The following is a 24,061-nucleotide window of genomic DNA, read 5'->3' as shown; positions in this document are numbered from 1 at the left end:
CAGACGCCCCGCCCTTTTCCCCCTCCAGGCTGCCCCGGAGACCGTACCCTTCTCCTGAGGCCCACAGTCCCTTAGTGATGCCGCTCCCCACCAACTCCTCCTAAGACAGTAGGTGCCTAGCAATGAATGCATTTTCCTTCGGCCTAATTGCTTCTTCTCCAACCCATTAGACCTGGTGACCAGCCGGCGCAGCGGACCATGGAACACTGCCTCAGGCACGGGGTCCCCACAAAGTGATCAATACAGAATGGCACAACTGCTTATTCCAGGGGACCTCTCGAGAGTCACTGGTTGGACTGGCTCCAGCCTGACCATTCCTCTCCCCATAGCAGCATCCATTCCTTCAAGACTCAGTCCAGAGACAGAAGACAAAGCTTTATTGTGGAAAAGCCAAGGTGGCATGTCTGAAACAGCAACAGAAGGCTGAACCCATCTATTTACACTACATGGGGATCAGGGTTTCTCACATACATCTGTACTGCCCTCCCTCAACCCGAGATGTAGTCATCCCCTTCAACAACAATCATTTCCTTTCACTGACCCTAGACTTGCTATTGGCCACAAAATAGATGAAATTCTTCAGGGTGAATCCCATCATGTTTTCCTAGGCGTTATCTCCCAATCCCTCTGCACCCTTCCCAGTCTACAGCTCCTACAGAGAACTCTGGGAATGTGTTGTGAGCGGCACCTCAGGTATTGACTCAGGTGGGGGGCCACTCTCTTTTTGGAGATGGCCTTGATACAATCGACGAAGGCGGGACAGCTCTCTTTCTGGTGGCTGCTTCCAGCTGTACCATGGGTACCAGGGATCACCTGAAACCAGAGTGGGGGCTGGTCGAGTAGCACTCACAGCTCCATGAGAGTTACTGTAGTCAAGGTCCCGAGGTTCAACCTGGGGAATATGGTAACTGAGGAGACCTAGAAAATTAACAAAAGATAGAGTGAAGGGAGGAAGCAAGGTGAGGTAGTTCAGATTAAGAGACAGAAGGAAAATAAGAGGAGGGAACCAGTCACAACCACTAAGTACATTTATGCATGTTGTCTACTGCACAAAGTCCAACTGGCCAAGGGGGCAAGTGGGGGCTCACATACTATTTAGGCTCTTGCCTACCAAGCTGTGAAGCCCTGCACTAGGACTATGAAGCTGCATCTGCCCTAATAAAAAAAGGTAACTTTCTCTAATTTGTACAAAGATATGGAACCCAGGGCCAGAAATTTATATAAAAATCCTCCTATGATGTAGCTATGTCATAGGGACTGATAGTTATTAAATAAGAGGAAAGAGGAGGAACAACAACAAGGTAACACTGAGGAGAGGGAATTAGGCACTGTGGAGCAATGAAAGAAGAGATTCTCAGGAAGAATATGTTGTGTGCTAACTTCTCAGATAGGTAGGAGCATTTCTATCTATCTTCCAGCCCTAAACCACCTTCTTGATGTCTAACAAAACTTCTCTAGGACCCTTCTCACACTCACCATGATCCCTGGCTTTCTGGATGGCCTGAGTCAACTTCTTGTGTTGCTTCATACAGACTCCTGCAGGAACAAAGAAAGGTAACTCTTATTCTATAAAGCACAGTAAGTAAAGAATACAAACCTCTTCTACATGGTGAGAGAGGGCTGGATTTGGAAGACCTGGCTCCCCATTCTCCTGATCCCCTCTCTCAAGCCTGTTTCCCCATATGCCCAAAGGAAAAAATCCCTCCTCTCTGAGAGCCAGAATGAAAAGTTAAAGAGGGTCTAGCTACTATAGAGAAGCCATTCACTGGAAAAGGCTCCAAAACAGAGAACAGAAAACAATTTGAAGGGCAAGTGTGCTTAATTGGGTAGGACAGTCCACAGAGAAAAATTCAGTAAGAAAGGATTTCAGGTCACAGGAAGACAATCTGAGAGTAGCAAAATAGTCTCTTCAGTTTTTTACAACCCGATAGAAGTTTAAAACTACTCTTTAAAATTCCCTGACAAACCAACTCCATTAATCATGCTGCCACCCCCAAAACTGTTAAATTCAAATTATTGTTTGCAAATTTATCTTGCTTTAGCAGGCAATGGCAACATTTTTCTGTATAGGGCCATATATTTTACATGTTGCAGGTCCTAGAGTCTTTGTCTCAGCTACTCAACTCTGCCACTGTACTCTGGAAGCAGCTGTAGCCACTATAAAGACAAATGGACACAGCAGTGAGCCAGATTTAGCCTGTGGCTATAATTAGGGAATAGATGTAATCTTGAGTTGTTAAACATAAAATTCCAAATCTGGGAAATCTAACAATTGTCAACAGTATAAAAGAATTTACATGGTGGTGGGAAAATGGAGACAAATGTATTTGAACAATAAAAAAAGAGAAAAAAAAGAATTCACAGAATGGTTAATTAATGAGAAACGCTTTTGTAAAAGTGAAGAGTGCAAAAGAAAGAAAATAATCCCCATCATTTATCTTTCAAGAGCTACAATTGACACTTGCCTACATTTTTTTGTTCACGTGTAACTGTTTTAGCATGTGAATATCCCCATTAAGCTAAGATTTCCAAAAGGTTCAATCACACTTTTTATGCTGTGGTAGAAGCCACCAAATACCTATTGTCTGACTGAATAGAGAGAAGTGCTCCCAGGAAAAGGTATTCTGGTGGGGACATGGATGATGGGCTAACCTGTGTATGGTGCATGGAAGATGATACCCGTGTGGGTGCAGACAAACTGTTCCAAGAGCTTCACATTCTGTGGGGAAATGGTGGAGAAAGGAGTGGGGGACAGGAGAAAAACCTTTAAAGACGCAAAGTGCACAATCCCTACAGATTCACACAGGTGACCTCAATCCTTCCATGTTGCTCCAGATGCTGCCCTCCTTCATGTCCGTTTTAACCCTATCCCTTTATTACATACATTTGTGAAAACTCCAGCAAACACGTCCCCTTTCCTAGCCTTTCAACCATTTCACATGCACATCCTTCACTCTGTCACTGAGACTCATACAGAATTCTCTTCTCCAGGGGTTAGGTTCTACAATCAGCCCTCATGCAAAAACTCGGGGAGTCAGCTGGCAACCCCTGAAATCACCCAGGACACAGTGTATGTTGTACTGTGTATATATGAATGAGTATAGCATATAAATAGCATGCTGTACATAATGTATACAGATCAGTTTTAAAGTTAATTACATAGAAGATATGAGGTTAATTACATACACATGAGACTACGTATCAAGTTAAACACAGGAAGTGAGACCCAAGGAATGAGCAGGTACACTTGTGGAGCTGGAATGGCAGGCAGAATTATCCATACTATTAAATTTGTAATTTTCCTCTCTCCCTTGTTACGTGATTATAAATTGTATAAAACTGTTTACAATACCTTTTTATTAACCAATTGTACACAGTTGAAATTGAGAAGTTACCTGTTGGATTCCTTTACAACTTGTGTCAGTAGGGGCCTGAGAACAGACACACTCTCCTCTGCTGACTTATAAGACAAATACCCTCCAACTTCCCTGATGACCAGACATTCAGCTTCTCATCTATTTCACTGCAAGCTCAGAAAAGCATTTTCCCATTATCATTTTTAATAAAGTTTTTGAACTCGTTATCCTTCTCACAATTGAAGGCTTTTAACAAAAGTAACTAGTCTCTATACCATGCTTCATATTTCTGCCCTTTAGGTGCAAGTCTCAGGTGACACCAAACGTGAACATGACAAGGAGAGAAAATCTCGGAAAAAAATTAGTCCAATCAACTTGCTAATAATTGTGATGGAGCCCTGGCTGGTGTGGCTCAGTGGACTGAGTGCTGGCCTGTGAACCAAAGGGTCACTGGTTTGATTCCCAGTCAGGGTACATGGCTGGGTTGTAGGCCAGGTCCCCAGCAGGGGGCATGCTGGAGACAACCACACATTGATGTTTCTCTTCTTTCTCCCTCCCCTTCTCTAAAATAAATAAAAAATAACTGTGATGGATAAAAACAAACTTTTGGGCGTTGCTCTCCAATTTGAAATGGGCATTTTTTTTGCCTGCCCATTTAGACTGTCAATATCATAGGTAAAGGATGAAACTTTTTACTACAATCCACAGTGCAGCACAAAAGACTACAGAGAATGTTTTTGTAGTGCCAGGAAGTCAGTGCAAAATGGAGTGTAGGGGTGCTGGGATCTGAAGAAGAGTGGGACAATCTCCTTAGAACTGCAAAAAGGCTCCAAATCTTCATTCTGGAGAAAAGATTCTCCTTACCCTAAAGTCGATGTGCAGCTTGTGATCCCGGCAGATAGGGCAGGGATTCCCAGCAACTTTATTTTTACGCTGCAGAGAGAAGAAATTGGCAGGTAATAATGTTCCAAGCCTCGTCAGAAAAAGTGCTGCTGCCACTGCCACTTACGGTCTCTACCTCTACTTCATATCCCCTCCATGCTCTCAGAAACTCACGATACATGTCTTTCGAGTCCACTGTGGGGGTATTCCACCTTTGTGGTTGCGACGATAGTCAGTCCAGATGGGACGAGAACCATAGCGGGACCTGTATTCTGAAATGAAAGACCACACAAGTTAGGGTGGAGGATGTGTCTCTGTATATTTACTTCAGACACCACATGGCCCTCCTTTCTCCTATAGGTACCTTCTGAGTCCAGATACTTCCAGGGTTCATTCTTATAAGGGGAAATGGGCACTGGAGGCAAAGAATCTTCCTCAAAGGGTACTTGGGTGCAAAGAGCCTGGAGGGGGACCTATAAAAAAAGGTGAAAATTAAAAAATGAATTCGAAGAAGGAACCTGATTGTTTTGCTGCTGACACTTCAGGAAGGGGAGGAATGCATGCCCACTGTGTCAATGGAATACAGAAGGAACATATATGGAAGCTGGCGTATTTGTTGGGGTTAAACTGACATCATCAACCACTCATCATACCTCCATCTGGATTCTGAAGGAAACCGATGTTGGAGGAAAACTAGGACAGGTGACTGAGAGGCGATCTTATTTGTGAAGACTTAAAACTGGGCACATACAAGGTATTCATGCTTTTTGGGATGAACTGAGTCTAGTGGAGGGAAAAGGGTGAAGAAAGGAAAAGTGAGGATGTTTAGCTCCTTGGCAGTAAGATGTGTGGGACGAAGCGGGTGCATTGGACAGGTAGTCTCCAATTCAATCCAATTCAGAATCAGAGTTCCTCAGCATTATAAGAAGTTGAAGGTCAACATTCCATAGGGAAGAACAAACCTGAGTCCTAACGCTAGCTTTCAAACTACCAGGTCTGTCATTAATTCCACAGTGAGCCCTTCTTCACTCCACCGTACTTCAGTTCCACTTTAGGGAGTGGCAGCTGGGCAAGCCTTCCTATCTCCCCCTGCCCCACCAAGACCCTGCCCTGCCTTACTAGGAACCTCCGGGATGGTGAGTACATGAGGCTGGAGGGAAACCTCAATCCAAAAAACTTAAATCCAAAGAACATGAGTTAAATTTTCATGTATACTCTGACAATAAACTAATTTAGTGAGATGGAAAGCTGAGAAACTGGTCACTAAGTCGAGCATGTATCCTTGCTTTACTGGGGGACACTCTCCCAGTAGAAGTTAGTGACCCTGAACCCAAGGACTTTCCAGGGCATCACAGATTTAGACACCACTGTATAGATAAATTTGTTGTGCATGACGGGGTGGGGTGGGGAGCATCACTCACCTAGTTATTTACCCATGATAGTAACTGGGGAAGATAATAAAATCTAAACCTGGGTCTTTGCCCCCAGCGCGGGATTTTAAAATCCGGCACGGAGACTTAAGGAGGGTGAGGGGAAGAGGGACGTGGTGGGAGCAAAATGTTGCCTCAGCAGCGGAGGCATAAGCACTTGGGAAAGTCTCTGCTCCCGGATTCCTAGAAGTGGAGCGAGACCTAGAGAAAGTATAACTAAGTAGTGGCTATACAAAACGTGCTCCAAGGAGTTACCTGAACTCCGCAGACACCCCTGAAGGACGAAAGCCTAGAAGGGTGCCTCAGCAGCATATTCAACACGGAGGCCGCCATCTTGACGTACGCCCAAAACAGGAATGCTCAAGAAGGCGACTGCGCATGCTCCCGGAAACTGACTTGGGCAGGGCCAAGGACAAGCTTGTTTGCGGCAGGCAGCCACGTACTTGCGTCGCGTCAGGACGGAAGCGAGAAAGGGGGAGGGCCCTCAGGAAAAATCCAATTTCAACTGCGTCACAGTGGAATTCGGCCTCAAAATTAAGTTTTTAATGAACCAGTCACTATGACTCTTAGATCTTATACTTTGAGTTTGCCTTTTAAGCAATTTTGAAGGAGATTTTTACCCTAATTCCCGCAGTACGCATGCGCCGGCCCTGTTCAACCAACCCAGGGTAAGCTAGGTTTTCGAGGGCGGAAGTGGTAGAGGCAGAGGAAGGGGCGGTACTAGGCTCTCCGGTTACGCGCACGCGCCTCCTCTCCAGGAAGAAGGTGGAAAAAGGCGCCGAAGGTGGCGGGGAGAGTGGGCTGAGCAAAGGCGAAAGAAGGATAGCCAATCAGCTAGTGAGTTGTGTTTCGTGTTGGCCAATGAATTTACGCCTCGCGCACAATGTCTCGCGACAGGGAAACGCGCTAGCATGTTTGGGCGCGTTGGGTGGTGTCCTGGTATAAAAGACACCGCCCGAGCGGACAGCCGCCATTGTCGGGTTCGTTTAGAGGTAAGTTCCGGTAGTTTGTCGGTTAGAGGTTAAAATACTAGAAAGCGTTGGAGTTGTAAATGGGTTTGGCATTGATTTATTTGAGAGCCACAACTTATAAAAAGTTCGGGGTTGGACATTGAGCTGTGTGGGACAACAAAAGTGATAATTCGGGGTGTTTAAAAGTTATCCATGCTGATTATATCTTTTTCTCGTGTTCTTTTAATCCTAGGTTTGAATTTTCTCGGAGGAAGATCAGCCACGAGGAAAAAAGAAACAAGAGGCAGCAACATCTAAACCCTTGAAAGGATCCTGAGCGGGGGGAAAGGGAAAACAGCAGCCACCAGCCCAACCACTTGTGTCTTCTGCCCCTTCCCACCTATCTTGCCCACCCCACCAGCCCACGCTGCTTGGGACTTGAGATCTGTGGCCGAAGGACTGTCACCACATAACTTCAAAAATAATCAAACCCATCCAAACCCACCCAAATTCACTTATCCAGCGTTTACTTTTTTGAATCCACTCAGATTTTTTTCTACGACCCCCCCTCCCTGAATGGAGTTGGGTGGGGGGGGAATGAATACTGAGTTGGCCTTTGTTTTTTTAAGAGACTTTTTGATCCAATGAGGCCCCCCAAATAAGAGTTTTGGGTCCTGGTTGGTGGTTTAATTTTTTTTTCTCCAAAATTTTAACCCCCTCCCCCCTGAGCCCGAGGTGCTGACGTCGCAAAAAAATTGGATAGTAAGTGTCGAATTTTCAAAAACGAGCCTTGCAACAAGAAATCAACCTTTCCCTTTGTGAAACCAAAAATGAGAGGAAGAAATGAGACCATAGAACAAAATGGAGAACTGGAGAAAGGACCAAATCGGTCACTTAATCTCCATTAAAAAGGGCCTTTGGTTCTAAACAGTCTAGTTCTCTCCCCTACCACCTACCTCTAACCTGCCCTGCTGCAGGCAAGGAGAGGGTGGAGGGAGGGCCAGCAAGTGAGAACTTTGGTTAACCCTTCGTAATCCAGCCAATTTCCAGACTGCCAAAGCGCTGTTTGCTTTTAATAAGGAGGGATGGTTACCTTCCTCCCTAAGCAGCAGTCTTCAAAAGGGTTAATGAGCTCACATACAAAAGACGGTGGATCTTGTGGCCCAGAAGTCCCACTTCTTTGTGTGTGAGACAAGCAGGGCGCCTATCAATTTGCCAGATTAATAAGCAATCTGTACATAAAGATTGCAGGGTAAGGAGATGTGCAGAGAAATATTAGCTGGCTATGACTTAAGATGGTAAATCCTCTCAATTTTAATGTAATATGCTTGGGGTATATTTGTGTGGTTAAAATAGGTGGCAATCTAGGAATAAAGATTGCAAGACAATTCAGGACAATATAATTTTAGTGCCAGTACATACAATATGATAGTTGGGGACGTAAATGTTTTGTAATTGTTGCAGGTTGCATAAGATATTTAAAAGCAACTTAACATTTTGGTACTTTCTGATGAGACTACAGTTAGAGGGTGGAAAGGTTGGGAAATGTGAAATTCAGGAGTATCATTTAAAAAGCCATTTAGTACAATTGAATGCTAGATTTTTAAGAGGTTGTGTCGTTAAAAAGGATTTTTTTCTTCCCTGCTTCAATATGGCGACTTTCCTAGTCCTTTTGTCTTCCAAGCGGTGTTGCAGGTTGTGTCTCCCATTTTTCTCTTGTCCTACCTCAGCCCTATTTGTTGAGAGGGGTCCAGATCCCCCCCTTTCCCTTTGTATGCAGGATGGGGGTGGTCGGTCGTAGGTCGAACCTCAACTAGAAGTTAAATTCTTCCCCGCAGAAAATTGTTACTTTTAATATTTTAATTACTTGTATTTTCACAATGCTCTTACTCAAAAATAGGCCAAAGACTTCAGGACGTGGGACTGGTTTGTTGTTGTTTATTCCCTCCTCCCCCCGATTTTTTTTTTTTTTTTTTTTTTTTTTTTACTGTAACCAGCTACCGGCAGAGCTGCAATAGCTTTTTAAAATTTTCTTCTCCATTACAAAATGGCGTCCCTGCTTCTTTGTTGTTTTCCCTTTTTACCATCCAGAGCCTAGGGCCGCCCTACAAACTTGGTCAAGGGGGAGGAGCTTCATTGAAAGGTGATGTAATCCTCTTTCTTTCTCCACCCTCTGAAACTCCACCCCTGAGCAAATGCTTTCTGAACTCCCTGTGCACGCAGCCAGGAAAGACATCTTCCTTAATTTCTTCAGGGTGTTATCTTTAATAGCCTTTATCTTAAAAGGGAAAAAAGCTGATAGAAATTAGGTCTTAAAGCTGTTCATCTCGTCGGGCAACTAGTTTTTTTGTTTTTTGTTTTTTTACAGTGAGAGCCTGACGCTTTTATTTTCACCTTTCACTCATCGCAACTGCTTGGAAGTTTTCCCCATTTCAGTTGCCACGGGTAGAAAACCAGTTAAACTCTTAATACTGGGAGCCTTTTGGGGGAGGTGTGTGTGAGCTTGTATGTATGTATATATGTGTGTTTGGGCATATCAGAGAAGACACAAGGGCTTGTGGACGTAACGAGACAAATGGGGCCTAATAACACTGAAATATGCCGTTTTTGCTCAGTAACCATTCCTTGGGCCTCCTGCATTTGGTTGCTTTGTACAATGAGAATCTGAGAAGAGTGGGTACTTGAGGAATTTCTTCTCAATCACCCTTATTCCCACTTGAGTTTTGGGATAAACTGTATTCCGTGCTGTGTCACACTCTCCAATTGCTTAGCTCCTGTACTTTGGTACTGGGATGAGAAGTGAATCTTAGGAAAGGAGGCGGCAGTTGTAAACTCAAGGCAGGGGGGATCAAGCTACAGTTTCTGGTAAGCAAAACCTTTCTGGTATTACATTTCACAACTTTCATTTCGCTTTTTTCCCCAAGAGCCATCTTTTTGAATTTCTTTTTCCCTCAGAAATTCCTTAAACAATGGGAGAGTAATGTCTTCATTTTTCAACTGGCAGTGCTGTAGTAATTGGTGCATGTTGGAAAGCCATGCCCTTATCTGAGTGTGGTATTTCGTGCCCTGTCCCTTTCTTCCTCCAACTTTTTGAAAGTCAAATCTTTATCGGATTATCCATATACTTTACTTTTTTTTAAGTCCTGCATTGAAGCATGGAGGTCCTAGGCAGATTTGGAAAGCCATTTTGTACAAATGCCATGTGGTGAGTTGGGTGAGACTTCGGGGCCAATTTTCTATTGTGTATGAATTCTCAAATTATTAAGCTTCTGGATTGGATGGGAGGGACTCTTCCTCATGTCTATTGACCACAAGTTTTTTTTTGTTGTTTGTTTTTTTAAGCAGTTTGCCATGTGCCTCTGCAGCATACCTTCCTTGGGAGCTGAACATTCTGCCCACTGGGGTTCCTGATCTCTAGTGGGCAGGGGATTAATAAAGAAAATCTTCATTAACATGAGAGATGGGAAACAAAGTCTTCTAGGGAAACTTAATCCATCCGGAGAAACTGATCTTTGTAGTTTGTGGCCAGAGTTCTATTCTGGGATCCTTCCCTGTTGGGATGGGATGGGGGTAGTGATTTCACAAATAAGCTTTTCGGGAGCTCATGTATCAGGTTTTCAAAATGACTGAGCGATAGGGGTTTAATACTTAGAAGAAAGCTATAACCTTGGGAATCACCTGAGATACATAATGCAGTCCACTGTTCAGTCAAGCTAGGCAATGCCTCAAACACTGAAGAAAGGAAGGGGGATGTAAGAGGTTAGGTACAAAGTATTTTCATTTCCAGAAGTGCTAAATCCTCTAAGTTAAGGTAAACTTAGGCTCCTCCTTTGTCAGAAGAGTGTTGGGATTGTTTTAAAAAGGGCTCTGACTTGCACAGAATTTTTGTCCTGAACCCAATCCAGTTCTGTTTCATTGGTGATGGGTATGGAATAACTTTAGCTAAACTAAATATTTTTCACCCTATTTAAATGAATAACCCTTACGTAAAATTCATTTTGTAGGCAGAAGTCAATGTCACTTAAGGACTTTTAAATTTTACCTCTGGTAAGAACAGTAGAAAACTCTCTAGTGTCTTATGTTGGTAGTGCTTGTTCCTGCCAGCAACATCCTCTAAGGAAAACAGCATAGAAGGTGGAGATAGGCCAGGGCCTGGTTCCCTGCCCTGCCCCACCTCCCGCCCCTTCTGTACTGCCTTCAAGAAAACTAAAGTATATCATGCCCTGGATTATTTTTGGTTCCAGAAATCTTCCTTAAACTTTCATTGCAGGCTCCATTGGCAATGTTATGACATTTGGTCACTGCTCTTCCTCCCTGGTCAGCTCATTTGCCTTTTCTACTGTAGGCCTGAGCCAGGAATTTAGGCTTTGTTCCTTTCCACTTGAGAGCCTTGGAATTTCTTTCAATGTATTGACTTTAAAAGAAGGAAATTAGGTTGTCAGACACTTGGGGTCCTTAAATTTTAAATAAGTGAAAGCTAATCTTCCTGTAGGAAAGCTATAATAAGAAAACTCACCTTTTAATCACAAGATTGGTGCTTGTGAGACAAAATTTAGTTTTAATATTATTTCCAAAATGTAATAGGAAAAAAACAATGGAAATTGAGTAACATTTCTTCTGCATGTCTCCTAGTTTCTCTTGACTTAACTATTCTTGCTTGTTATAAATGAGAATGAAGAAGTTCCTAGGTCTTGTTTCCAGCAGAAGGCACTAGACAATTTAGTTTTATACTACTTGATCTTTCGTCTCCCACCCTCTTATGTGAAGGAACATTTGAGCTCTGATGATACTTTTTGAGTTTCTGAAGGAAGTAGGAGTAGCATTCCTGGTCGCATAGCTGATAATGGGATATGTAAAAGGGAGTTCTTCAAGGTGATGTATATGCAACTCTGGCTTTGAATCAGTGGGATCAGTTGTGTTTCAGGGGGACTGGTTTGAAGTAATGTTAGTTTAATTGAAGGTGTTTTGTCAAATTGTGTGTATCTTGGTTCCTGATATATATTTGGAAACACTCATTGCTTTTACAATCTCCAATAGATGGGAAACCTGATTTCTATCTCTTTATTATATCTATATATTTCTTTATGTCTATATATTACGTAGATATTTTACAACATGGGAAAAATTCCTTTAACCCTGTGTCTCCATAAGAATAACCACAGTTTAGTGGATTTGGCCTGTACATTTCTAATCTTATCTGGTGTTCTACTTCAATGTTTTTTCCTTTCACTTCAGGTTCTGCCTGTACTTGTGGAGGTCCCATGGCAGCAGTCACAGCACAATTAACACTGATTTGCTCACTTCTCGGCATTTCTTAGGTCATTTCCTCTCCCTGTATTCAGCCCACAGTTTATGATCTTAAGGACCAACCTCCTCCCTGCTTCTACCTTTTCTTGTTTAGGTTGTTAGGACCTTTGCATTTAGAAATTTATTGACCTTCTTTGTTGGGAGGACTGAAAAGGTTGAAAATTGTTTTTCCTCTGAGAACTACCTTATAAGAAAACTGTTCTCGTTTCTGCACAAAATGTAGTCATCTTTGTAATATCCTGATTTTTCCACATTTCTGCTGGGATCATGTCTGTTAACTACTAGAAGCAGGGTGCATGAGGTGGTTTTCTCCTTGCCTCCTTCCTACTCAGTGTTAACCTGATTTCCCAAATGTTAATATTACTGAGGTAGCTTTCTTTTTCGGTTCTCAGAGGTTATTCGAGGCATTGTGGACAAAAATACCAATCTGAACATACCAATTCTCAATTTCCTCTCTGGAACTTGGTTTCTGGCCTAGAAATTGCTTCACACTTTTCTGTCCCATAAAAATAATTTAACTTTTAATTAACTCCTTTTCTAACCTGATCTAAAGTAGCTACTTAAAATTTAAAGGCATTTTTCTAGTGTCTACTTTTATTCCATTCTTTTTGGCTCCATAGTTTCCAATTTCAGGCCTTTTTTTGGGATCTTGGATAGTGATGTGATTTTGGGTGGGGAGGTAATAGGGGGTTGGATTTGCATGTTTCCTTCTGAAATCACAAACCAGTCATGCTTTTAACTTTGAAATTGTGTTTGGTTAATGAGTGACATTCTATTTAAGGCTAAGGCGAACCTGCTTGATTTCCTTCACATCCATATGTCTCCATTTCTGGGAGCTACCCATACCTCCCCTGGGGAAAGGTTCTGTTTTCAAGTTTTATTTTTTTATTACTTATCACTTGAATTGATTGTCTATTATTGCAAGCAGTACATATCCTGCCACTTGTGATTATGACTCTTAGTGAGCCATAGTAAAAAGGAATAAATCTGAGAAGACATTTAGCCCAACACACAAGATTGGCCCAGTTCTTACCAAGTCAGTTTTTTTTCAAACCAGATTTACTAGCAACCAAGGAGAGACAAGAACCGAACATTAAGCAAAAATCCCTTGAAGAATTGAGCATTTTGTTACAGGAATGTCAATCTTAGCTCTAATACTAGCTAATGAAGTTCTGGGAAGGGGAGAGAGGTGGCTTCCCCTAGTCTGCCAACTGATTGTTTTCCCATTTCATCCTCTGGTAGCACCATGCCTAACTTGCCAGGGCTATTTTCTCAGTGCTGACAATGGTCTGTGTTGATTTTTACCTTGAAAATGGTAAGTGTGGTTGAATGTAAATTGAATAATTAGTCACTATGTTTTGTCAAACATAGAAATGGAATTTATTAGAGAGTATACTGGCACTGTCCTTGCCACCCATTTATTCTGTGGATTTGTTTTGTCCTTTCTTGGAAGCCTCGATCATGGGTTCGGGTCCCATAGATCCCAAAGAGCTTCTCAAGGGCCTGGATAGCTTCCTTAACCGAGATGGGGAAGTCAAGAATGTGGACGGAATTTCCAAGATCTTCAGGTGAGTCTTCCTTTTTTGGATTCATTGCGAATAGAGGATATTGTATGTTGTAATTAAGGCAGACAGGACTGAATGTTCTTGGAGAGGAAAGGAAAAGTCAGTGGGATAGGATTGAAATCCAATAATTTTAGAGTAAGTGATAGGAAAAGGCGATCCCTTGGTTCCTGGCTATAATGGAATTAGATATTTGTCACCCTTTGGAAGGAAGGAAGCAGGGAACCAGGTGACAGAATTCTTGGTTCTGTTTTGGGTCACATTTCAGATCCCCAAACTGTCATTTTCCTTCAAGTATCAAATTTCCCAGGCCAAGCAAATGGCTAAGCCAGTCCTGAACAAACTACTAATTTGCTGATTTTTGAGGGATAGGATTCTTCACCTGCAAGCAGAATCAGATGTGTCCTGTGTGTTAGGGAAGCAGTGATGCTCACCCCCAGATCAGAGACTCTGTCTCCTCAGTTGTCTTCCATCCTGCCCTGGGTTTTTATTTTACTCTGGATCCATCCCATCCTCCTAGAGGCCCATGTGACTCTGCCACTTTGTAACAAAGTCCCAAGTTATCAGGAATCTTCAGACAGTCTCACAGATTAGAGGTTCTGCTACTGGAAGAAGCGGTGCTCTCTGGCTGCTCCATTCCTAACCCAATCCTCTCCTACAGTTTGATGAAGGAAGCACGAAAGATGGTGAGTCGATGCACTTACTTGAACATTCTCCTGCAGACCCGGTCACCAGAAATATTGGTCAAGTAAGTGGGGATCTGAGTGGCTGAAGTGGGAAGATGTAGTTAGAAGGTGAGGGAGGTGAGGCATGGGATTCTTGGGTTTTTGATGGGGAACTAGGAATACGGGATGTTGTCCTTCCAAAACTCAGGAAGGGCATTAGATTCTTCTCCTACCTGCTTACAGGTTTATTGACGTTGGTGGCTACAAGCTTCTTAATAATTGGTTGACATATTCAAAGACAACCAACAACATTCCCCTGTTGCAGCAAATTCTACTGACCTTGCAGCACCTGCCACTCACCGTGGACCATCTCAAGCAGGTACCTTTGGTTTTTACCACTCCAGTGTGTCTTTTTTGGTTTAGCCTGACAGATGAAAAACTTAAACTGACTCTGATGTGGCTGTGATCTTAGGCCTGTGAGGTAGAATGGTAGGAAAAATAGGAATTTGGAATCAGAATACTTGGTTCAAATATATCTCCTTTAATAGGTGTGTGGTTTGGGGTACTCCATATATCTGACCCTCAGTTTTTTTCATCTATAAAATGGGAGTAATTGTACCTACCTAATTGGATTATTGTAAAGATTAAGTAAGACTATGCCCATAAAGGTTTTGTAAAAGGTAAATTCAATATCAGCGTTAGTCACTGTTAAGGGACTATGGAGAGATTGTTAGTTTAGGGGGTTATTAGCTCTGAGTGGGCTTAGTGTCCTCCTGGCATTTACCTTTCTGCTGCTCCCTATCTCTCATAGAACAACACAGCTAAACTGGTGAAGCAACTGAGCAAGTCAAGTGAGGATGAAGGTAGGGGCCAGTCCTTCCTCTGTCTGGGCCTTCCTCCATTACTTCCACTTCTTAATTCCCTTCATGTCTGTCCCCTTCCTTGGACTGTACCTTTCTTCCTTTCTCTTTTTACTGCACCTTGCTTTTCTCTTTCTTTTAGAAATTTCATTCCTCTAATCTGTTCCCTCTCTCCTGGTCTCAGTTTTAAATGGGATTCGTTCATTTCTCTATTATTAAGTGTAAGATAAAGTACCATACTTTAACTAGAAGCTGATTCTTAAGATCTCATGGTATAAAAGTCATACACTTAAAATTCTTTAGGGGAGAAAAGTGTCATCGTAGAGTGTCTCATCATCCTTGACTTCTGTTCTTCTATATAAATATAGCATACTCTGGGACATTCAGTGACTATTTTCCTAACAATAGATATAGTTTTGCCAATAAACATCTTCCTGTAGGGAATGGGCAGAATCCCAACTCCTGGATTATATCATAGCTTCATAGCAACAGAGTCTTTCTGAGACAAAGGGTTTTGGAGCTCCTGGCAAAGGCCATACAATTCTGGGTTGAAGATAGAACCTGGCTCCATAAAGTCACAGCCTTTTCTTTAGAGAAGAAGAGAATTTGTGTCCAAGGCTTAAATACTCAAAGACTTTACATCCACTGCATAAGTCAGGAATATAAGACCCTAGTATCTCACATGTGAGCAGTATTCTAGCAGAGCTTGATCCCCTGGTCAGAGTTGAGGTTTGCTTTTTGTCTAAAGAGAATAGTGTACTAAGCCTTTTTGAAAAGAAACTTTGGCCATTTGGTGTGGAGGGAGCATCTAGGCCTGGGTCAGCCTATCTAAAATTCCTGTAGTTACAGAAAACACTGGGAACCCTTTCTCAGGTAAAGGGTTTAACTCATAGTATTATTTAGGTAAAAAACATTCCATAATTTTTCGTTCTTTTAGTTGTATTAATTCCCAATTTTTAGGCCCCTTTAGATATAGAGCACTTCACTATTTTTGTGACATCTCAGAGTATCTTTAATAATTTGTAGTTTAATAATTTACATATATCCCAGAAGAGCCTCATAAGTTATTGGCCATCTTTTGTTTCTTCACTCTCAGGGATACTGTCCCCTGTTTTCCAGCTGGCTCAATTGTGCTGCCTTCCTTGAATGTAGATTTAATTATTATTCTGTACTTCCTTTGGATAATGAAATTTGTTCACTATTTATTGACTATAGAGAAGTCTCATTGGACCATAGTATCAGTTGCTCCAAAAAGATTTTAGGGTATTCCTCCATTGGGTATGCATTGGGATTCATCTTGCCTTGGCTACAGAAATTGCCAGTTATGTGACTGTTTTGAAAAGTTAGGTTTTAATGTTATATGGCAATCTCATTCATAAATGAGTCTGTAAGTGAAAGTGTTGGCAAGAAGAGAAATGCCATAGATAAGAGATGTTACTTGCCAAATACAAAAGGAAAAAGCTACAAAGGTACATTTTTCATATATTTACAAAAAAAATTCTGTTCTCTATTTTAAAATTCTCTGATCTCTTTTTTTCTTTAGATAAACCACAACCCTAAATTAGTCTGTTTTTACGATCTTTTTTCACCCATGCTGTACCTAATTAAAAAGCCATTATCACTAACGGCATTCTAGAAAAAAATTTTGCCTAAAAGTCTTTTGTAAGATGGATTTAAATCACTTCCTTGAAACTTTCCCTTGTTGCCTTTAGGACAACACAGAATAATGGTGTTTATTTTTAAATCTAGTAGCCCTTCAGATACTTGAACTCTGCCTACTTTTCTCCTGATTTTAGTTTCTGTTCTCTTAACAGAAGGGGAAGAACATAGGTATTGGAGTCACTGTGCTACTTTCTAGTTTTTGACTCTAATCTCTGCTTCTGTGCCTGTGAAGGGAGATTAAAAATCTTCAGGTTGTTGTTAAAATTCCACGAGATACACAGAGATGGGAAAAAGCAAGTTTACAAATAATACAAATAAATAATATAGTAATAAGTAATATAAGACTAAACTGTATACCATGCATTCACAACTGTAAACCTACTTTTGCCCATCCCTGTATATATGAAGCACTAATGTAGTTTTTACAACATACTCTGTAATATTTGTCACTGGAGGAATAATATTTTAAGTTACTTAGGCATTTCCCCTTTCTGTTACCTACAGAGCTCCGGAAATTGGCCTCAGTCCTTGTAAGCGACTGGATGGCTGTCATCCGCTCCCAGAGTAGTACTCAGCCTGCTGGTAAGCTCTGAAGTCATTTATCCCACTGAGATGTGGCCTTCAGTGTCCTCAGCCTGCTTCACCTCTGCCTGGCAGTCTTCCCCTTTGTCTAAATAAAATCTTTTTCTACTTTGTTTTCCCACAACAGAGAAAGATAAGAAAAAACGTAAAGAAGAGGGAAAGAGTCGAAGCACCCCTCCTGAGAGGCCTTTCACTGAGGTGAGGGCTGAGCCTCGGGCTGAGGAGGCCCCAGAGAAGAAGAAGGAGAAGCCCAAGTCTCTTAGGACCACAGCACCCAGCCATGCCAAGTTCCGCTCCACTGGTGAGGCTGTCAGATGCCCGGGGTTGCTGCATAATGATGTGTGAAAGAGAGAAGACTAGTGGGTGAAGCTCTGGGGGTTATGCAAGGCCAGATGAACTCAGAGGAAAAGCTAAGAGGGTGGGCTGTGAGTTCAACCCCACACTATGGCTCTTCCCCAGGATTAGAGCTGGAGACCCCATCTTTGGTGCCTGTGAAGAAGAATGCCAGTGCGGTAGTGGTTTCTGACAAGTACAACCTTAAGCCCATCCCCCTCAAGCGTCAGAGGTAAGGATTGTGTGCTGGGCTTCTGAATGGGCTGGGTCTGAGGACAGAGAAAAAAGACTCGAGTGGGCATTGTTCTTGACAGTTCCTCTTCTGACAGTTCTGCAGCCTCCCCAGGAGACACTGCACCCCATGCAGAGAAGAAGTACAAGCCTCTCAACACAACACCCAATGCTACCAAAGAGATCAAAGTGAAGATCATCCCGCCACAGCGTGAGTCCAAAGTCGGGGAATGTATTGAATTGGGAGCAAACTCTTCATCAGAATGAATGTAGGGAGTGTTCCTTCTCTCTAATGTTTTCCTTTGATTTCTTGGTGTCCTTTAGTTTTTGCACTTCTGAAACTTTCCTTTCACAAGAGTTCTTAGGAGTAACTTTAGAGATGAGGTGGGAGGTATGCTCTGCAGTGACTGGTTAGGGGCACTATCAGCTGGCAGGAATTTGTCATGCTGACAGAGCTAGCTTTGTCTACTACCTGAGCTCTAATTTATACCCAAAGCCACGGCTTCCACACCTTTAATAGAAAGAGAATTATGTCATGAATTTCTTGTGCATATGCTTGCTGGTCACCTTGAGCTTATTGTGTCCCAAGTTGAGGCAGGTTCTCCAATGACCCATTTTTCTGCCCAGACTTTATAGGAATAGGATTGTGAAGTAGGTATGATGATTCCATTTATACTTTTTCCATTTTTAGCTATGGAGGGCCTGGGATTCCTGGATGCACTTAATTCAGCACCTGTTCCAGGCATCAAAATTAAGAAGAAGAAGAAGGTGCTGTCGCCTACAGCCGCCAAGGTATGGGTCCTGGGTAGCAGGTGTCAGTGACAGGTAAAGATAGAGTCGAAGGAAGGACTCAGCAGCTTGGAGTCAGGAGGGCGAGAAGAGTTTGTTTGTCTCAGATGTTGGTGGTGGGCAGCATTTGATGTAGATCTTCATTTACATGAACCATTGGGGTATCCTGCCTAGAACTGTGAACTAATTGCCTTGCCTTGACCTTGGCTTTCCAGTCAGCTCATTAACTTTTTTTTTTTTCACAATAGCCAAGCCCATTTGAAGGGAAAACAAGCACAGAACCAAGCACAGCCAAATCTTCTTCCCCAGAGCCAGCACCTCCTTCTGAGGCTATGGACATAGACCGTCCAGGGACCCCAGTTCCACCTGTGGAAGTCCCAGAGCTCCTGGATACAGGTAAGTCTAGAAAGTGGTACAGATTTGGGGGTTTTCTAAGAGGAAGGGCCTGGGTCTGAAACCTCTCCTGCTTATAGTCTCTTTGGAGCCAGGAGCTCTGGATGCAAAGCCAGCAGAGTGTCCTGGTGATGCCAGCCAGCTGACCCGGAAAGGCAGAAAGCGGAAAACTGTGACATGGCCTGAGGAGGGCAAACTGCGAGAATATTTCTATTTTGAACTAGATGAAACTGAACGAGGTTAGAAGTCAAGTTTTCTATATAATAGGTGGGTATAGACCGTTTAAAAAGGACGTGGTCATACTTACTTGCCCTCTTGCTTTTTTCTTCCCTGCCAATAGTAAATGTGAATAAGATCAAGGATTTTGGCGAGGCAGCTAAGCGAGAGATACTGTCAGACCGACATGCATTTGAGACGGCCCGGCGTCTGAGCCATGACAACATGGAGGAGAAGGTGCCGTGGGTATGCCCCCGGCCCCTGGTTCTGCCCTCCCCACTTGTGACCCCTGGAAGCAGCAGCCAGGAGCGATACATCCAGGCTGAGCGGGAGAAAGGAATCCTTCAGGAGCTTTTCCTGAACAAGGAAAGGTAAGCAGTATGGGGTTCGTGCGCTGGGGTATTGAGCACATGGGCTCCTGAAGGGAGTATGCTCTGGGGTGATTAAGAAGAGGGTGGGGGTTAAGAATAAATTCCAGGGCCTGAATAAATAATTTGACTATTATTCTTTTTTTGCTTCACCCGTGGCATTACTGCTAGCCCTCATGAGCCTGATCCTGAGTCCTATGAACCTATACCCCCAAAGCTCATCCCCCTAGATGAGGTGAGTGAGTGTGATGTGGTGATGGGGGTTGTGATTGAGGTTAATTCAGCTTTTACGGAGCTTTTCTCTCTATTCTGCAGTTAGCCCTCATTGTTCTATTCTGCTTTCAGGAATGTTCCATGGATGAGACCCCATATGCTGAGACTCTGGAGCCTGGGGAGGCCAGTGGCTCACCTGACGGGGCAGGTGGCTCTAAGTTGCCTCCTGTTCTGGCCAATCTTATGGGAAGCATGGGTGCTGGGAAGAGCCCCCAGGGTCCTGGAGGAGGAGGCATCAATGTCCAGGAGATCCTCACCTCCATCATGGTATGAGCCCTCCTTCTTCTTTTCCACTTTGTCTGGAACACCCCTTCTCTTTACCCCTGTCCTCCCCATCTTCCCACGTGCCTCCTCTTTTGGCGCTCTCTTTCTGCTGGTGAGGACTACTGCTCTCTTTTGATGCTGATCTCTATTGATCTTGCCTCGCAGGGTAGCCCAAATAGTCATCCCTCAGAGGAACTGCTGAAGCAGCCAGATTACTCAGACAAGATCAAGCAGATGCTGGGTAATTACCAGGGCGAGCCCAGGCCTGGGGGAGGAAGCCTGCAGTAGGGTTGGGGAAACAGAAGTATTCCCACTCAGTGCCAGACATTGAAAGGGAAGACTAGACCAGAGAACGTTGCTCTGCCAGGTTGGTCTTGGAGCATCAGCTGGGCACACCTAAGGGAGATGTCATGTCACTCTTCTAGAATCCTCTTTCTGACTATCTGACACCTTTTTGCCTTAACAGTGCCTCATGGACTCTTAGGCCCTGGTCCACTAGCCAATGGTTTTCCACAAGGAGGCCCAGGGGGCCCCAAGGGAATGCAGCACTTCCCCTCAGGCCCTGGGGGACCTATGCCAGGTAGGTGGTGAGTGATAGTTGGAATGGGTCTGGTGATGGTATAGCATGGACCAAAAGGTAGAAGGTGGTGTGGGCTGGGAGGGAGGAGTTCCTGATTATATAACAGGCAGCTGACATTGTGTCTCTCCCTTTTTTTCCTAACAGGTCCCCATGGAGGCCCTGGGGGTCCTGGTGGGCCAGTGGGTCCACGCCTCCTGGGTCCCCCACCCCCTCCCCGGGGGGGTGATCCCTTCTGGGATGGCCCTGGTGACCCCATGAGGGGTGGCCCGATGCGGGGAGGTCCAGGACCTGGTCCTGGACCATACCATAGAGGTCGTGGAGGCCGAGGAGGAAATGAACCTCCTCCTCCTCCCCCTCCTCCGCCATTTCGGGGGGCCAGAGGAGGTCGTTCCGGAGGAGGACCCCCAAATGGACGAGGGGGCCCTGGTGGGGGTGTGGTTGGAGGTGGTGGGCACCGTCCCCATGAAGGCCCTAGCAGTAGCATGGGTGGAGGACATCGTCCCCATGAAGGCCCTGGTGGTGGCATGGGCAGTGGCAGTGGTCATCGTCCTCATGAAGGACCTGGCGGGAGCATGGGTGGAAATGGTGGACATCGCCCCCATGAAGGTCCTGGACATGGGGGACCCCATGGCCACCGGCTTCATGATGTCCCTGGTCACCGGGGCCATGACCATCGAGGGCTACCACCTCATGAGCACCGCGGCCATGATGGCCCTGGCCACGGAGGAGGGGGCCACCGAGGGCATGATGGAGGCCACAGCCATGGAGGAGGTGAGGATGGTCCCTGCTCCCTATGTGGCTTTTGTTTCATTCAAGATTCTGAGCCCTGGTTGATGTGGCTCAGTGGATTGAGCACTGGCCTACAAACCAAAGGGTTGATGGTTCAATTCCCAGTCAGGGCACATGCCTGGATTGCAGGCCAGGTCTCATGTGGGGGGCACATGAGAGGCAACTACACATTGATGTCTCTCTCTCCCTCCCTTCCCTCTTATCTAAAAAGTCTTTAAAAAAAAAAAAAAAAGATTCTGGGAGTGTCACTACCCCAGGTATGCTGTATGCCAGGCAGAACATGAGGTCGCCTGTGCCTAGCATGCATAGCTATTCCTACCCTATGTCCTTCCCCCAAATCCCCAAGGCTCTGTCTCTGAAAGGTCTCAGGATGCCATGGAGCCATGGACGTGGAAGTGGGTGAGGGTGGCATTGACCTATCTAACCATCTCCCTTCTTTTCCAGACATGTCAAACCGCCCTGTTTGCCGACACTTCATGATGAAGGGCAACTGCCGCTATGAGAACAGCTGTGCCTTCTACCACCCGGGGGTCAATGGGCCCCCCCTGCCCTAGAAACCTGCCTGCCCTCCCCACACCCCCATGGGCTCTAGCCTTGCTTCTCCACCCTGTTATGGCTTCTGTGAGGCCCGTTTTTCCTTTCCCCAGCTGAGGAGGAGCAGGCCTCCTCAGTCCCACTCGTGTTCGTGGGGGTTTTCTGATCACTGGTGCGCATTGATTGATGTACACGCTCTCCTCCAGTCTGGGGAGGAGAAACTGGACGCATTCTGTATCCTGACTGCTCAAAAGGAGACCCAGTTGACTTCACTTTGTGAGGAGATTCGCCTTGTAGCCTCAAGCCCCTTCCCAGTATTACCTTTAATGTCTGAGAACCCAAGTTGGTTATCCTGGAGAACACGTGTACTCTCCTACTTTGAGTCCTCCCCATGCACAGAGCTCTCATGTGGGATCAGTTACACTTATGAAGTCATGCAAGCCAAGTTCATTGGGGTGGGGAGATAGTAAAAAGGGGTATTGGATATCCCACTGCACTGAAAGAGCTCCCTACTCCTCCCTCCCAACACAGGCTGGACGCATTCTGAGTCCTTTCTCAAGTAAGACTTTGCAACCTGTGAACATGGAGTCTGCATTGTGGGTCTGCTGGGTTCAATGATGGAGAATTAATATTTGCATCCAAAGAAGGTTTTGGCTGGTGGTGTTAGTCCACCCTGCATATATTAGCTTGTTCTGGAACCTAAACACTTCCGTGAGACCAGCTTTTCATGAACTGAAACCTGGCACGCTGGGCCCAACAGTCACACTACATGCACCGCCTTGGGAGTTAACACGCTTCCTATCCTCACCTGAGACTTTGTTGGAGTGAGGTCACTTCTGAATCCCCGCCAAGCGCCTTCCTGGGTGCATTGAACAACACAACTGGTCCTTACGCAGCCCTCTCCCTCACCTATCTCGGCATCAGTTGTTTTCTATGAAAACAGTGGATTGGTTGGGTTTTGTGCAGGGTCTTGTGTTAGAGCCACAATGGATTTGAGGATGAGTATTTTTTCTTTTGGTTTTGTATATTTTGTACATTAATAATAAACAGTGGAAAGAGAAGCAGCTTATTTAACCCTTGGTGTGTTTGGACTCGTTAAAAACGAAACAAAAACCAGCCATTATCAGCTCTTTAATATAAACCTTGGTGGAATGTGTTGCAGTCCTTTGAATGGAGCTAACAAGTTCTACCTTCATGTCATAGAGATGATACTAAGTGAAAGACTGCTGAAGTGGAATACTCTGAATCGAAAACCTTACAGGCACAGTAAACCCCAGGACCAGCATTCTTTGGGCAATAAATGGGGCCTTGAATGCAGAGCTCAGTGCTGGAGCTGCAAGGCAGTGTGGGCACAGCAGTTGTGGTTGGACCTGCCAGCCCCATGGAATTGCTCAGGGCAGGATTTTGAGGGTGGAGGAAGGGGGAATCCAAGAGTAGTGTCTTCAAAGCAGTTCCAGTAAAGAAAGAAGTAAGGGAAGGGAAAAGTGTAGACTGCTCTTCCCCAAAAAGTGGCATCAGAGCTAGAGGAAAATAGACCTGTTGCAAAGAAATGTAGGATACAGATTATTTCTAGTTGCTATGGATAGGTATTAAATGGAGGGCCTAGCTGATGGAATAAGATTCCTGGGAAGACAGGAGGTTTTGGAGACCAGAACATTGAAGGAATAGGATTCGCTTTAAATAGGATGTTACTTAAATCTGCTATTCTTGAAACTAGGAATTAGAATAATACTACATTTTGGAAGAAAGAGAATAATGGTTTCAACCTTTTAACGTTCGTCAGAACATCTGAGGTGCCTGTTAAAAGACAGATTGGGGGTGGGAGACAGCAAGGTTTCTGATTCAGTAGGTCTGGAATGGATCCTGAGATTTTGCATGTCTCAGAAGCTCCCTGACTGGTGCTGATCTGGAGAACAAGTTACTGCCCTACAAGTTTCTTGGCTGTTATTTCCAAGACAGGCCTCATGAGGGCAACAACTTCCTAAATTTAACAGGCCTTATTTACATCTAGTAATGCAGGTGGGGCAGATTTCTC

General features: G+C 44.3%; 2 protein-coding genes across 3 annotated transcripts; one reads left to right on the top strand and one right to left on the bottom strand.

Moving 5' to 3' along the window:
• Positions 1 to 354: 354 nt before the first annotated feature.
• Positions 355 to 6,054, bottom strand: MRPS18B (mitochondrial ribosomal protein S18B). 2 transcript variants are annotated; one of them, XM_054569015.1, is made up of 7 exons: positions 5,924 to 6,052; positions 4,603 to 4,711; positions 4,413 to 4,510; positions 4,221 to 4,289; positions 2,653 to 2,719; positions 1,477 to 1,536; positions 355 to 918 (listed from the first exon to the last, which is right to left on the bottom strand). In XM_054569015.1, exons 1-7 carry the CDS (start codon positions 5,999 to 6,001, stop codon positions 653 to 655), a joined length of 747 nt encoding a protein of 248 aa, XP_054424990.1. In that variant the 5' UTR covers positions 6,002 to 6,052; the 3' UTR covers positions 355 to 652. The 2 variants fall into 2 exon arrangements, with proteins under 2 accessions (XP_054424990.1, XP_054424991.1); XM_054569016.1 differs by lacking the exon at positions 4,221 to 4,289 and having other exon boundaries at positions 5,924 to 6,054.
• A 730-nt stretch (positions 6,055 to 6,784) lies between these two features.
• On the top strand, positions 6,785 to 23,087 carry PPP1R10 (protein phosphatase 1 regulatory subunit 10). The gene is made up of 19 exons (XM_054569014.1): positions 6,785 to 7,380; positions 13,379 to 13,493; positions 14,149 to 14,235; positions 14,396 to 14,531; positions 14,964 to 15,015; positions 17,179 to 17,256; positions 17,384 to 17,557; positions 17,716 to 17,821; positions 17,919 to 18,031; positions 18,512 to 18,612; positions 18,858 to 19,005; positions 19,083 to 19,241; positions 19,343 to 19,589; positions 19,758 to 19,821; positions 19,932 to 20,126; positions 20,289 to 20,364; positions 20,590 to 20,703; positions 20,848 to 21,474; positions 21,937 to 23,087. The coding sequence occupies exons 2-19, from the start codon at positions 13,387 to 13,389 to the stop codon at positions 22,044 to 22,046; spliced, it is 2,694 nt and encodes an 897-aa protein (XP_054424989.1). The 5' UTR covers positions 6,785 to 7,380; positions 13,379 to 13,386; the 3' UTR covers positions 22,047 to 23,087.
• The last annotated feature ends 974 nt before the right edge of the window (positions 23,088 to 24,061 follow it).

Source organism: Pteronotus mesoamericanus, unplaced genomic scaffold (assembly GCF_021234165.1).
Source record: "Pteronotus mesoamericanus isolate MK-2021 breed Mesoamerican mustached bat unplaced genomic scaffold, CSHL_Meso_final contig_20, whole genome shotgun sequence".
Classification (NCBI taxonomy): domain Eukaryota; kingdom Metazoa; phylum Chordata; class Mammalia; order Chiroptera; family Mormoopidae; genus Pteronotus; species Pteronotus mesoamericanus.
This window is presented reverse-complemented; position numbering and strand designations above follow the sequence as displayed.

What these genes read in the sequence shown, in the direction of transcription:
- MRPS18B (XM_054569015.1), bottom strand. Translation starts at nt 6,001, where the DNA reads ATGGCGGCCTCCGTGTTGAATATGCTGCTGAGGCACCCTTCTAGGCTT. An exon ending in GAAGTATCTGGACTCAGAAG is followed by an intron (nt 4,511 to 4,602) that starts GTACCTATAGGA and finishes CTTTCATTTCAG; the next exon opens with AATACAGGTCCCGCTATGGT. An exon ending in CCAGAAAGCCAGGGATCATG is followed by an intron (nt 919 to 1,476) that starts GTGAGTGTGAGA and finishes TTAATTTTCTAG; the next exon opens with GTCTCCTCAGTTACCATATT.
- PPP1R10 (XM_054569014.1), top strand. Translation starts at nt 13,387, where the DNA reads ATGGGTTCGGGTCCCATAGATCCCAAAGAGCTTCTCAAGGGCCTGGAT. An exon ending in TCACCAGAAATATTGGTCAA is followed by an intron (nt 14,236 to 14,395) that starts GTAAGTGGGGAT and finishes ACCTGCTTACAG; the next exon opens with GTTTATTGACGTTGGTGGCT. An exon ending in AGCTCATCCCCCTAGATGAG is followed by an intron (nt 19,822 to 19,931) that starts GTGAGTGAGTGT and finishes TTCTGCTTTCAG; the next exon opens with GAATGTTCCATGGATGAGAC.